The following is a 13,073-nucleotide window of genomic DNA, read 5'->3' as shown; positions in this document are numbered from 1 at the left end:
CTGACCAAGAGCAAACTAATAAAAAAAAAAAACAGGCAGATGGGTAGCTTTGGTATTAACCTGACCAAAAAAAGAGCAAGATAGGTGGCTCAGTGGGTTAAAGCCTCTGCCTTAGGCTCAGGTCATGATCTCAGGGTCCCGGGATTGAGCCCCGCCTTGGGCTCTCTGCTCAGCGGGGAGCCTGCTTCCTCCTCTCTCTCTCTCTCTCTCTGTCTGCTTCTCTGCCTACCTGTGAGCTCTGTCTGTCAAATAAACAAACAAAATCTTAAAAAAAAAAAAAAAAAAAAAGGCAAGAGGCAGACTTTGAAAGTAGAGAAACCACACCACTGGACTGTACATATCAGGTTGTTGAGTTTCTACCTTAAAAGATACACACAGAACATCTCCTGGTAAAAGGGTTAAAGCTCCTCTGATATCCACCATGTTCGCACCCTGGAGAACCAGCTCAGAAAGGACAAGACCAGGTGATGTGTAGCCGCCCTTCTCTGGAAGGTACTACTGAGATCCATCACAGATGGCCCCTCCAGAAACCTAAGTCAGTTGACCAGCATCACTCACAAGGTCACTCATCTCAAGTACACACCGACAGCCTGCTCGAAAGACAAGCTGCCCGCAGTGGCCCCAAGAAAAGCAGAGATAAGCAACTCTTTGGGAAAACATGCCGTTAATTCATTTGCTTTTTTGACCTAAATCTCTTTAAAAAGTTAAATTAAAGATCTAAAGTATGTCTACTCTAGCTTCCAAAGTTTTCTTTGAGTTTTCCAAAGGCAAAAAAAAAAAAAAAAAAAAAAAAAAAAAAAAAGAGGCAAAGGTCAAAGAAAGAAATACCATGGAATATTCGCTCTGCTTCAATAACACCTACAAGTCCCCATGCACAACCGATTTCCCTTTGTTGCCCAGGGTGTCCATCTGAGGACCCCCTCAGAACTGCCAAACATGCAAAGATCACTCTTAAAGAAGTATCCTAGACACCCAGCTCAGTTTTCTAATTTCTACTATCCAAGAAATAGTAACCTTATTCCCTCTTTGCTTCAATTAGGATAAAATCATAAACCTGAAAATAAAGAGTCTTAGAAGTCATACATCCTTCTCCAGAAAGGAAATTAATTCATTAGCCCAAGGTCACCCTGCCGATCCCGGGGCAGAGCTGGGACAAAACCCCAAGGTCTCCTGATAGCCAGCCATGGGCTATTTTTTCATTCTACCACATGTCTGCCTTCAGAGCTTTAAGAAAATTAATTTTTCCTTTTCGTTCACTAGTTTTTATCCCTCTTTGGTCATGAACCTCTTTACGGAGCTTCACGAAAATGCAGCCTCCTTTCTGTCCAGAAAGACATACTGAATGCCAAGATTTACGATATAATAAATTTCCCTAGACCCCCCCCCCACCCCGACAAACAACACTTGAGGTCAGCCAGTCTTTATTTTAGGACAGTCTGGAATTCAATATAATTTAATCATTTCTAAGCACTGTTTCAAATGAACTTGTGAAAAGAACTCAAAAATCTCCAAAGAAGAGTTCTTGATTTTTCTCTTGGGCAGAGCACAGCCCTCGATGAGGTCAAATCACCCATGGCCAAGAGTCCTACCCAGACACCGAATCTGAGAAAACATTCAGAGGAATCCGGGACGAGGCAGGCCCGACCAGCCCCACAACACTTCAGTGTGCTCTCTGGATCTCCTCTCCTCGGGAGACGGAAGGAAACCCCGGCCCCTGCAAGCAGCAGCTTCCGCATGCATCCATCGCCTCACTGTATCAACCAGCTTCCTGGAAGCAAGCTCTTCTGGCTGTTTATAAGTTTGGCAAGCGCTGGGAGCCTGTGTGCCAGAAACTCAGACCAGCCCAGGTGGAGGGAGGAAATCACTGACCAAAAATAAGTAAATAAATAAAATAATAATAATAATAAAAAGTAAAATGCAAACTACAATGTAGGCAAGAGACACGGGGACGGACCAGGATACCACGCTGCTGAAATCGGATGAAGACTCAGAGTTCTCCCAATTTGCAGAACAGAAATTAAATTCACAGCCAAAATTTCTTGATTCTACGTTTTTCTCCCCATATACTTTCCTTAAACCCTCCAGCATGGCCTTCCACTTTTCCAAAGGTAGAATCCATGTAAGATGGTATCTAATCAAATATATACATTTACTTAAGCTTACTATGTCCATGAGTTTCACCTGACCGCTGTGGGCAGCTTTTCAAACCACTGAACACCCCATAATTGAAATGGAATTCGATTTTCACAAACAGAATATGGAAATCGTTCCACAAACCAGGATGAGCGAAGGGAACTTGGGCACCAGCGGAACTCCCATTCAGATTCCTAATGAAGTGGCAGTCCGTGTAAAATCGCCAAGGGTCTCTCCCCAAGAAGACCACCAGTGCAGACTGCGGAGGAACTAAACCATGGACTTCTACATGAAACAAAACAAAACAAAACAAAACAAAACCATTCTGCAGCTACTTGAAGAAAAGCATTTTCAAGACTGTGAAGTTTAAATCAAGCACAGAGGGTTCCAGGAACCTAGTTCTTTGCTTTTGGAGGATTTTCTTACAGGGTGCCTTTCACTCTATTTAAAGCTGTCTCAAGGAGCCACAGCTGGAGGGTCAGGCCTTGCAAAGTAAACAACAGTTAACTCAGTTCAGACTCAAGCCCTGACTACACCCAGCAGCAAACTACCCCTCTATTAGCCAACAATATCTGAAATACCACTTTTTAAATGACCCAATTTATGTTTGTTCACTAATGGCTTCTAATCAGCAATTAATAGCATCATAGAAACATCCGGATGCAGAGCAACAAGGGAGAGGGGATAGTTATTCAGAACTGCACACTTTTGCAAAAGGACTGTAGGACCAAAGAACTTTCGAAGCACCTCCCATAAGAATGGTGGAGGGAAGACCTATTCTAAGAACATATAAATTCAGAACACACACGGTATGTGCTCAATAAACATTCTGCAAATATACAGCTTAACCAAAATTCCTTTTGGGAAAACACACTTACATGGTGACTTTTTTTTCAAAAGTTGTTCAAATTCACATTTCTTAAAACCACCCTTAGTGAACTGTATAGTATGTGAATTACATCTGGATAAAGCTGTTCATAACAAGAAAAGTACCCGATATGTTCACACATGGATCATGAAAGGGGAGAAGTGTGTTAGGGCATCGATAACCCGGGAGCCGTGGGTTGACTGGACAAGCTGGTGGACGGGACAGAGAGCTCACTACCGATCCCACACACTTGTAGAGAGGTCTGCTATCTCCTTAATAAAGAGGAAAGAAAAAACACCCTAAGCCAACAGACATGTTTGCTGTTGTTTTTAAAGCAACTGGCTGCACATTCAGATTTTTAAAAAATCAGATTCTTCAGATCTCCTCACAAGAGAAAGAAATTGTATGTGCAACAGTGTATTCCTTGGTCAGCTAGTAACCTTCCCCCAGCAGGCAGAGCCCAGTCCTGCCACGTTCTCTCTGTTCAGCCCAAAGTGCCAATGCCTGAGACACAAACGCTTTCAAACAGAGAGCCCTGCAACTAGAAGGTCTGGAACGAAAACAGGGTTATCTGACCCCCAGTTCAGAAGTGCTCTTTCCTTCTCACTGTATGTATGTAACAGGTATCATCAAGTAGGTAATCCAGAGAGAGAGGGAATTTATCAGGGCAACATACGCTCTAAAATAAGTGACAAAGGATTTGAATGACAGATTATACACTGGTGGAAGAAGCAAAGGACAAGAATTGGGGGTGGGGGGGGCCACTTGCTAAATGCTGCGTTAAAGGGGTCTTAGAAGATGATGATGTGATTTTTTAATCATCTTTAAAAAAATCTTTCATTATTTCCACCCTGTTTCTCAACAACTAGATAATTCTGCTTGTTGGACAGACCCATACTCATTTCATTCACTGCCTTCCTAATAATGACACCTTGAGGAAAAAAAAGAAAGAAAGAAAACCCTAGAGATCTTAGAAGATTAGAGACCGTCGCACCCCAGAAGTTTAAAGAATAATCAATGCAAAGTGCTTCAAAGAGACAGGCCATGCTTTCCTTAAATTCTCTGAAGGCCACCTTCTGCCAAGACAAACCGAACAAGCAGTGATTGGAGCCTGCATCCTGGTTCACAAGGAAACCAAGGTGTATTAGGACCTGCAGAGATGAACGGATCAGTTGTTCACACAATGGGCTTTACCGGTTATGCCAGATTAAATAGTAATAAAGACGCCAACAATCGTGGCCGTTCCTGTGGGCAAGCCTGTGAATCATGGCCATTCACTGGGGCAGGGATGCTGGTCCAGGTGCAGAAGGAACGAGAGCAAATGGCTTTTCAGGTGGCATCCCTGCCAGACGCCTCCGATGACCCCGTGCTCACCACCCGCGTCCCACACAATTCAACTGCAAATAAACCAAAACAAATGACAAATGTCACTGCTCTCCAGCTCTCCGTATCCAGCCCAACAATCAACTTGCCCCACCCCTCCTCCACCCTCAAATATTTCCAGAAAGAAATGGGTACAGCGCAGCATTCAGAGGGCCTCAGCTGTCTGTAACCTAACCCTTGTCTGGAAGAGCGCACCTGCATTTTTCCGAGCTATTGACCAAGAGGCACGACTTGCATCTCAGTGGGGTTCAATTTCAATGAAACCAGGGAAATAATAGGATAAAATTATTAGTTTAAGGGCCTCTCACTTCTCAGCCTCCTTCCCACACCCCCCTCCCAAAGGACAATTCTAAATAGACAGAAGTATTTGCACAACTGGAATATGTTTATAAACCACCTCAATAATTTTTGCTAATTGTATAATTTGTATAATTTGCTGCAACTGTTCACGGCTTCCCAGCCTGCCCACCAAGTTGGTCTGAGATTCCCAAGGGCACATGAAGTGCTACTTGTTTGACTTCATACGTGATGGCCAAAACCTTCAGGAGAGAAGGCTGTGTGGGACGTGAGCCCTGCCACCTGCGCATTTCAAAACAGGCCTTCCTTTCAGAGAAGTCAGCTCTTCCGAAGGAGCCCTTGTCACCAGGAAATCTAATGTGAAGGGACTGGCCATGACAAGATGCAAAATTTTGAGTTACTGGGGCTTTCATTCACCTCCGACCTGGGCTTCGGAACCATCAGCGAGCAGACAGACTCACGGGGAGCAAGTGGGCCAAACACACGTGTATCTAACTCTGTGCTCTCAGCCGCTGCCGCACAGAATATTATGATTCCCCTTTTTAGAGAGGAAAGATGGAGGTTCGCCCCACAGCACATGGGAGCTGTGGGGTGCTGGAGCCAGGGATGACCGCTAGAAATCACCTTCATCGTCTTCATCACTATTTCCTGGTGAAGGGTGTGTGCTGGGTGTGATCACTGCGGAGGAGGGCATCCCCATGCGTAACAGGAGCAGTGAAGAAAGCTTCCCCCTCAACCACGCTTCTCCCCATCAATAACCCAAGCCAATACCCAGGACAGGGGACGCTCATTTTGAGGACAAAGACAACAACAGAACAGAGGACACAAAGACCATGAAACCCAGCAAGAGGGAGGGAACAGCTTTTTAAGAAATCGAGTGACTTTTGTAAATATGCAAAATCTATTCAGAAGCCACATATAAAGTATCAGATTATATAAAATGTAATGATAAAGAAACATAAAGCAAAAAGCCTTTTGATACAAAAAGTTCATAAGCATACCCCCTCCAAAAACAAAAATAAGGATACAAATTGGCAACTTCCAATTAGACCACAGACAAACCACAACTTTCATTTTTTTGACAATCTTGATTGATCTACTCCTTTTGCCTCATGCCAATAATGGTCATGTATGAAGTTTTTCAGTTGAAACTTTCTCAATGGAATTGGCCGGTGGAACTGGTGAGTCTGTACTACTCAACTCTACAGTTCCATAAAAAATAAGTGCAGGTTCCAAGACAGTAAACTACTGTGAAAATGTTAACCTCTGGTCTTCAAAGCCCTACTTCTTCGCACGGGGCGATATGAACAGATCTGAGCTTCTTACCGATTCTCAGACTTTAACTTACTACAAAAGCCTTAGACAATCACGTAACTGACACACAACATGAACTGCAGCCATGAGGCAGATGGAAGGGACCGCATAGGCTCAAGGTCATGCTTAATCATAGAAAAACACCACTAACAGTCCCTGAATTTCCCACAGGCCAAAGAACATTGGGGATTTTTAGATATTTCCCCCTCTCTGCCTGGGAATTTTTCCTCCTCCTCTCCTTCCTCCGGTCTCAAGACAATGCCTCCAGCCTTTGAAACTGCATCCATTGTAAACAGCTCTGAATATTAACACAGCCCGGAGTCCCGTTGGCTTTTAAAAGACCCCCAGGGTTTCAAATTGCAGTTGCTGAGGAGGGGGAAGGTCCCCAGTGAGTAAATGTCACCAAGCTCTTTCAAAAGGAGCTGAAAATTAGGCTTGCTCGGGGAAACTTAAAGTCCTTCAACCTATGGGGTAAATCAGAAGAATCCCTTTGAGTTTTAAACAAATGGCGAAAAAAGAAGAAAAGACCACGGTACAACCAACATCCATTATTACTTACAGAGACTATGAATTCAATGAATCCCTTTTCCAGACTTCTCTCTCCTGTGGATGTCATCTTTAAAATAATCATTGGCTATGTTAAACTACCTCCCTTTCCCTGGCTAACAGGCCTTCAGGGTTTCAGCAGGTGCACAGAACTGGGCCAGGTGCATTGTTAAGTGACACAAAACCCTAGTGGCTCTCTCGCATTCCTGTCCACCCTGAAAGAGAGGATGCTGAACAGCCCTTTGCACCAAGGAGACACTTCTGCGAATGGGGGAGAGGCCCTTTTATTGTGAGCCCAGTGTCTGAGGGAGAGAAAGGTCAGCCAGAGGCCATCCCAACTTGCGCAGAGCAGGCTGCGTAGGGAACCCAGGCAAAGACATGAGCACCGCAGGGAGAGAAACCTTCAGCCAGAGGAGCAGAGGGAGAGTGCCGGGACGTCCGGACATCCAGTGGCAATCAGCTCTTAATACACTACATTGAATCATCTTCGTATTTTTGGAGATGATAAATTATTCCGGACAATACATTCCAAAGTCCAAAGTCTGTGAAATCTACTGACCAATGTAATTATGGAAAGAGGTATTTTCTTTTTTAAATAATCCCTGGGAAAGGGGGCACGAACAGTTCCGACACATCCTAAAGGCAAGAGAGAACTTAGGAGACTCCATATACTTCCTAATTTCACAATATTCAAAAACTTGGATTTGATAGCTATAATTTCATATCAGAAGGACTCAAATAGTGTGTCTTTCTCTCCGGGCAACTAATTTTATTCACCATTCTTCCCTTACTCAAAGCAGGTATCAGAGAACGAGTAACTGACAAGTGCTCCGTCTTGGAAGGGAAGGGAGAACCACGCTTCTAACGCCTGTTGCAAAGAAAAGGACTCTGAGCCCAAGCTAAATGTCCCTAAAACTCTGAAGGCTCTTGTACCTTTCAAATTTTCTGCCATTAACCCATGTTTAAAAAGGTTCCCTAATCCAAATAACCCTTTGTCCGTCCTCATAAATCGAGAGATGTTCAAGGTCTGCTGAGTTCTTCGTAAGTCATATAGGGACACAAAGAGGAAAATGGGCAGAAGGGAAGACCTCGGGGCCATCCTGACAATAATCAACTTCTTACACACACATACACACATGCACACACACGCACAACACACATGCACACACACACACGAAAGAATCTCAGCTGAGTTTCTGGAAGAATTTGGTCATCATCACTTTAAATCTAATTTGCATAAACAGGATGGGAAGTATTTTCCAAATCCTTAATTCACAACACCCTGCACACCTGGCCCTTCCAGCACAGCTGTAAAATTTGAAAGACAAAGGCCCTCTTTGCTTCACCACTACAATGGCAACCTCTGGCTGGTGTTTAATTTCTAATGGGATCTCGAGCACCACTCTTCATGCCAAAAACAAGGTTAGTTAGATTTAAGCACCTGGGTTTGGTACGGCAAATACATAAGGGCACCTAATACAAAGAGACCCAAATCAATACACTCATCTTAATGTGGCTCAGGATAACCCAACTTGGGCATCCTTGAGTGGAAGTCTGTGCTTTCAAAAGCTAGTCATCTCTCGCCCTTCCCCGCTTACCCCCCACCCCCACCCCAGTAAGAATGACTGAGAACCCGGATTTGTTCTTCCAGGGCCTGCCCTCCTTCCTTTCTATCACAGTCACAGGAGCTACCATTCAGCCCCAGGACAGTTACACTAGCAACATACTGTGCTCAACTTTATGCCACAGGGAAACGTCTAAGGTAAATTCTATTTAATGCTGCTTCAACAGCTTCTCAAGCCCTGCTCTCAAAAATAATTTCAAAGAAAGCAAACATCTAAGTTCTAAGAAGTTCAACTTCTTCTAAGGTTCTGGGAAGTTGGAATAAGGCTTGGCAGTGCTTGGTGCTTTTATGAATGTGCTGGTTGGACGATGCCAATCTCACCTACGTAATGGGATGGCAGACTCAGTTATGGCTCAACTACTACAACCATAAGTTATTGTGCTGAAGAAGTTCTCCTCAGGCCCCAGGAATGAATGTATTTTCCCTTCTACCACTGCCATTCCTTTTTTTTTTTCTATTCAAACTGCATTTACATTCACTATTACAAAGTTTTACTTTCCGTATGCTAGGACTAGGAGCAACTCCAAAATTAGATGCACTGTTTACAAAGGAAAAAAAAAAATTTCCATAAAGCCACAGGTCCCCTTCTATCTCAAACCCACGGCCTGAAATTGTTTGAACTAGTGGCAGTAAATCTAGTTCATGGGGTTATAAACGGGCTCAAAGCATTTTCTAGACACAATGGACTCGGAGGGTGTAAACTTGGTGAAACTACAAGATATTTTATTTTATTATATACAGAGACTTTCTCCCCTAAAGTCTTGCTGAATCACAGCCAGGAATATAAACAGTATAAATATCCCAATGGAAAACTCAGAATAAAACTATTATGACTTAAATGGAGAAATCTGGTCTAGAAAATACACACACACACACCCCACTTCATTTTTCTTTAATCAGAAAAAATGATTTCACAAATATTTTTCAAAAGATACCCATTTTGTAGTGAACATGGTATTGCCACATGCTAATCTGAAATCACCATTCACATCCCAAAATCTAATCGGTTAACACCATAATCAGTATGACCAAATCTACTGAAGCTCAAAAGACCCAGTTTGGTATTTATTGGTCATCAAATGTATGAGTAAAAGGGAAAAGACTGCAATTTTAAAGGTATTTATGTTATGTGAAATGTCACTCCTAGGCAACAGGAAGCCCAAAAAATGGCCAGTAGTTTTGCTCCAAAAATTAAAGGCCAAGGAAAAGTGGATCTTGTGACCATAGGGAAGAACAAATAAAGGGACACCCTGTTCTCTCGGCGAAGTCACCATTTCTGAACTAAGTGCCTCCCCCACCATACCACTGACATACGGTACTGATAATCATTCTTCCTACAGGTGAACACTTCAGAAGTTATTCTCATTCTGCCCACATGATTTTCTATTTTAAAAAACACCTTAGGAATATGTAAAGGGAAAACCACAATACCCCAGACTGCCCCCAAGTAAATAAAACACTTGCTACTGGCAATACTGGGCTCTGTCTCCCACTACAGAACAGCCACTGCCTGTGTTAACTGCTCCCACCCCCCCCACCAACGCCCAGACCACTGGTTTTCACGAAGTCTGTGAATCCCAAAGCAGCAGCAGAGAAGTGCCGAGAAAAGCTAACCCCAACAGAAGTCCAGCTTCCAAACTCTGCAGTACCTGATCAACAGACAACGTGCAGTGGTCCAAGTGACAGATGTGTGCCCTATTTTCAGAAGTACCTGATCTTCACATGAGAAAGGAATCAACTTCTCTTCTTTCCCCTTTCAGCAGCCAGATACCCAGACCATATTTTCTTAGATGAAGCCACAGGTGTTGGTTAAAACTTGTGTCACCAGTTTCCTCATTTTTAAATGGTGAATGTCATGCCTGAGGTTATTCTCCTGCCCCCCACCTATGTTCTGGAAAAGATGTCCAATCATTGAACTGAAAAGAAGACAATTCAAGCTAGGTCTTTTCTGGAAGGTACTAACAGTTCTGCAGAGATGCTAATTACTGATAACTGGAGAGGATTTTTGACTCAGGAACCAGATTTCTTAGAGGTAGAAGAAAGGATATTACATCCTACCAATGTTTATAGAAGTCTAAAGCAGTTTCTTCCCTCTCCCCAACCACCCCCCTCCCCCAGGCCAAACCTCCTGTAAGTAGGGTCCCACTAAGTCCTGATAGGCCAAAATCCTGACAGCACAGAAAAGAGCCTCTTTCAGGTGAAACAAACAGCTTAAATCAACCAGGTCCCTGGCACCCTCTCCTGAAGTAGCACCACTCCAAAACCAATTTGCACATTTACAGAGGAGAAATGCTCAAGTGTGGGCTCCAGCCCACGGGATCATCCAGCCCAACAGGGGCCCTAAGGCATAGACAGGAAGGGTCTGGAACACAGTTCCCCAGTGCCCATCAGATGGAAAGGGACTACCACAGCCTCCGCGGTCACAGATCCAAGAACTTTCAAAGCCCCAAATCTGGGGGTCCTCCATGGAAGGCTGTCTTCGACCCCGGCCAGAGCCAAGTCAGGGCACCAAGGTCCTGGGGGATGAGGAGGCTGCTACACACGTACTCTCGGTAATAAATAATGTAAATGCAAGACTGGAGCCAAGAGTCACCTTCCTTCCTTACCCACTGGAAGGCCAAGGAACTCAGACACCAAAGAGTTGGGTTACAGGAGAGGAAAAAAGAGAAACACATACCCGCAGACCCCAGACAGACTTCCTCACACTCTCCCTTCCAGATGTTTCCCACTCTCCACCCACACACAGACACACAAACACACTCGCCTCCACCCTTCCCTCACATTCCCTCACCTCCACACTCCCTACTCACTACCCTCCGATCCTCTCAAGCCTCAGGGCCCATTCACCTTCACACCCCCACGACCCACTCCCGCTCACCCTCACACCCCCAAAACCTTTGCTCACTCACCTCCGCACCACCCCACGAGGCACACTCTTTTCTCCTCTGGAGCCCCATGTACGACCTCACCACTACGAACCCACGCTCACAGTCCTCAGCCCATACAACTTTACACACGCGCACACCCCTCAGTCCGCACCCCCATCCCGGGTAAGCACCCCCGCCGCCCCGTCTCCCAGTGACAGCGCCCGGGGCTCCGGGGGAGGGCGGCACTCACAGGCTCCGCGTCCAGGCGGGCAGGTCCCGGGGCAGCGCCGCTAAACCGCGCCCGCCGCAGTCCAGCGAGTCCCCCGCGCAAGTGCAGGCAGCAGCGCAGGGCGGTCGAGGGTCGGCTGCCGCCGTCGCCGGCCCCAGCCGAAGCAGCAGCAGCAGCAGCAGCCAAAGGAGAGGACAGGGCGAGCGGCGCTGGGCCCCGAACGCTACCCGGACCGGCCGCGCCATCTTGTCTGGAGCGCGCGGCGAACTCCGGGCGCGGGGACTGCGAGGTCCCGGACGACCGCAGAGGCGGGCCGGTCCGCGGGGACTCCGCTCGGCACTAGGCTCCGCGCCGGGGCATGGCCGCCGGCACAAGTTTCCCCCGCTGCCGCGGCTCTGGCGCTCAGCGGGCCCCCGGTGCCCGGGCCGCTCCGCAGCGCCCAGCTGGGGCCGCGAGCCCCGCGCCCATCCGGGCCGACCCGGCTGGACTCGCTGCGAAGCCCACGGATCCGGGCAAGAGCTGCTCCGCCGACGCTCCTTGTCCTCCCGCCGCGCTCCTGGCCGGCTCCCGAGCCTCCGCGCACGCCAAGTGTCGCCGCCGTCCGCCCAGGGCAGTGCTGCCGCCGCTGCTGCAAGGAAAGCGCTCAGCCCCGCAGCCTGAACTGTGCGCCCAAATGCATCTTCCTCTTGGCTCGGAGCGCCCAGCAGCAGACCCGGGGCTGGACGGCGCGGTCACCCCCGCACTCCTCGGAGGACCCCGTGCGCCTCACTGTCCCAGCGCCGCAGGCAGAGCGCGCGCGCGTAGTTCCGGGCTGTGCTCCGCTGCTCAGCTCGGCGAGAACCCCGCCGACCTCGCGGCGGAACAATCAGCCGCTCGCCGCTGGCCTCCGGGCCGCCCAGCCCCGGCGGGTCCCCGAGGCCCCGCCCCCGGCCGCTCACCCTCACACACCCCCTGGGCTCCGCGCCCCGCGGCCTCCTGCCGGCCCACGTTGGATGCTTTGCAACAGCGCCGCGCCACGCCTCCTGCCTGCTGCTCATTGGCTGCCGGAGACCAGGGCGACCGGCCCGGAGAGCCATTGGGGCGCTCTCCGTGATCCCGCCCTCCCGCCTCTCCGGCCACCCCGCCCCACTCCCTTTTCCCACCCAAGGTGTGAAGGGCGGGGGAACTGGGAGGAGAAAGGGAGAGGCGGCCTCTGACTCTTAAAGGGGACGTGCTGTCTGTTAGCGGAGAAGCAGGACGCCGACTGGGGAGAGAAGGCGAGACGTGCCCTCTGGGTCTAGGGGAGGAGAGAAAGTTGATTAAGAGGGTAACGCCTCCGCTTTGCAGTTGTCTGGGCACAAGGTTACTTTTCTTCTCCCCTGGCTGTAAATAGCGACGGAATATACAGCAAATCTGTACCCACTTTCCAGGAGCCCTCCAGGAGCAAAGACACAGATTTTAAAACTTCGCAAATTTCCTACCAGTTGGGGTTATCTTTAGTTATCTCATTAGGGGTGGCTGCCTTCCTCTTCGCACAACTTGGAGCTCCTTTTTGCTCCTGACTTGGTCTTGACCTCTTAAATCCAGCAATACGTCCTCGATTACCAAAAGGAGTGTGTACTGCAGAAACCAAGTCTCAAAGGTGCACACACTCCCACCCCACTCCCACCCTAGTTAGTTAAATAAAGAGTACGTCTGAAAATGTTCCAGCCTTCCATGAAGAGTTGCTTTGTTTGCTCCCTTGTTTAAATCAGAGTCTTTTCAAGCCAGTTTTCAAGAGACAGAGTAGAAAGAAAAATAGTGATTGTTACAAATCTTCTAACTTTAGCCCTT

At 47.5% G+C, this 13,073-nt stretch overlaps 1 protein-coding gene across 1 annotated transcript in view; it reads right to left on the bottom strand.

The window, feature by feature from the left end:
- The window catches only part of LRIG1 (leucine rich repeats and immunoglobulin like domains 1), a 109,106-nt gene extending 96,917 nt beyond the window's left edge, over nucleotides 1-12,189 (bottom strand). Inside the window, exon 1 of the mRNA XM_082726895.1 lies at nucleotides 11,283-12,189. Within this exon, the coding sequence (XP_082583021.1) occupies nucleotides 11,283-11,506 (224 nt within the window). The 5' untranslated portion in view covers nucleotides 11,507-12,189. The remainder of the gene's footprint in view (nucleotides 1-11,282) is intronic.
- Between the last annotated feature and the right edge of the window lie 884 nt (nucleotides 12,190-13,073).

Source organism: Mustela nivalis, assembly GCF_964662115.1.
Source record: "Mustela nivalis genome assembly, chromosome: 1".
Taxonomy (NCBI): domain Eukaryota; kingdom Metazoa; phylum Chordata; class Mammalia; order Carnivora; family Mustelidae; genus Mustela; species Mustela nivalis.
Note: the sequence above shows the minus strand (reverse complement) of the source record. Positions and strands in the feature narration are given on the sequence as shown.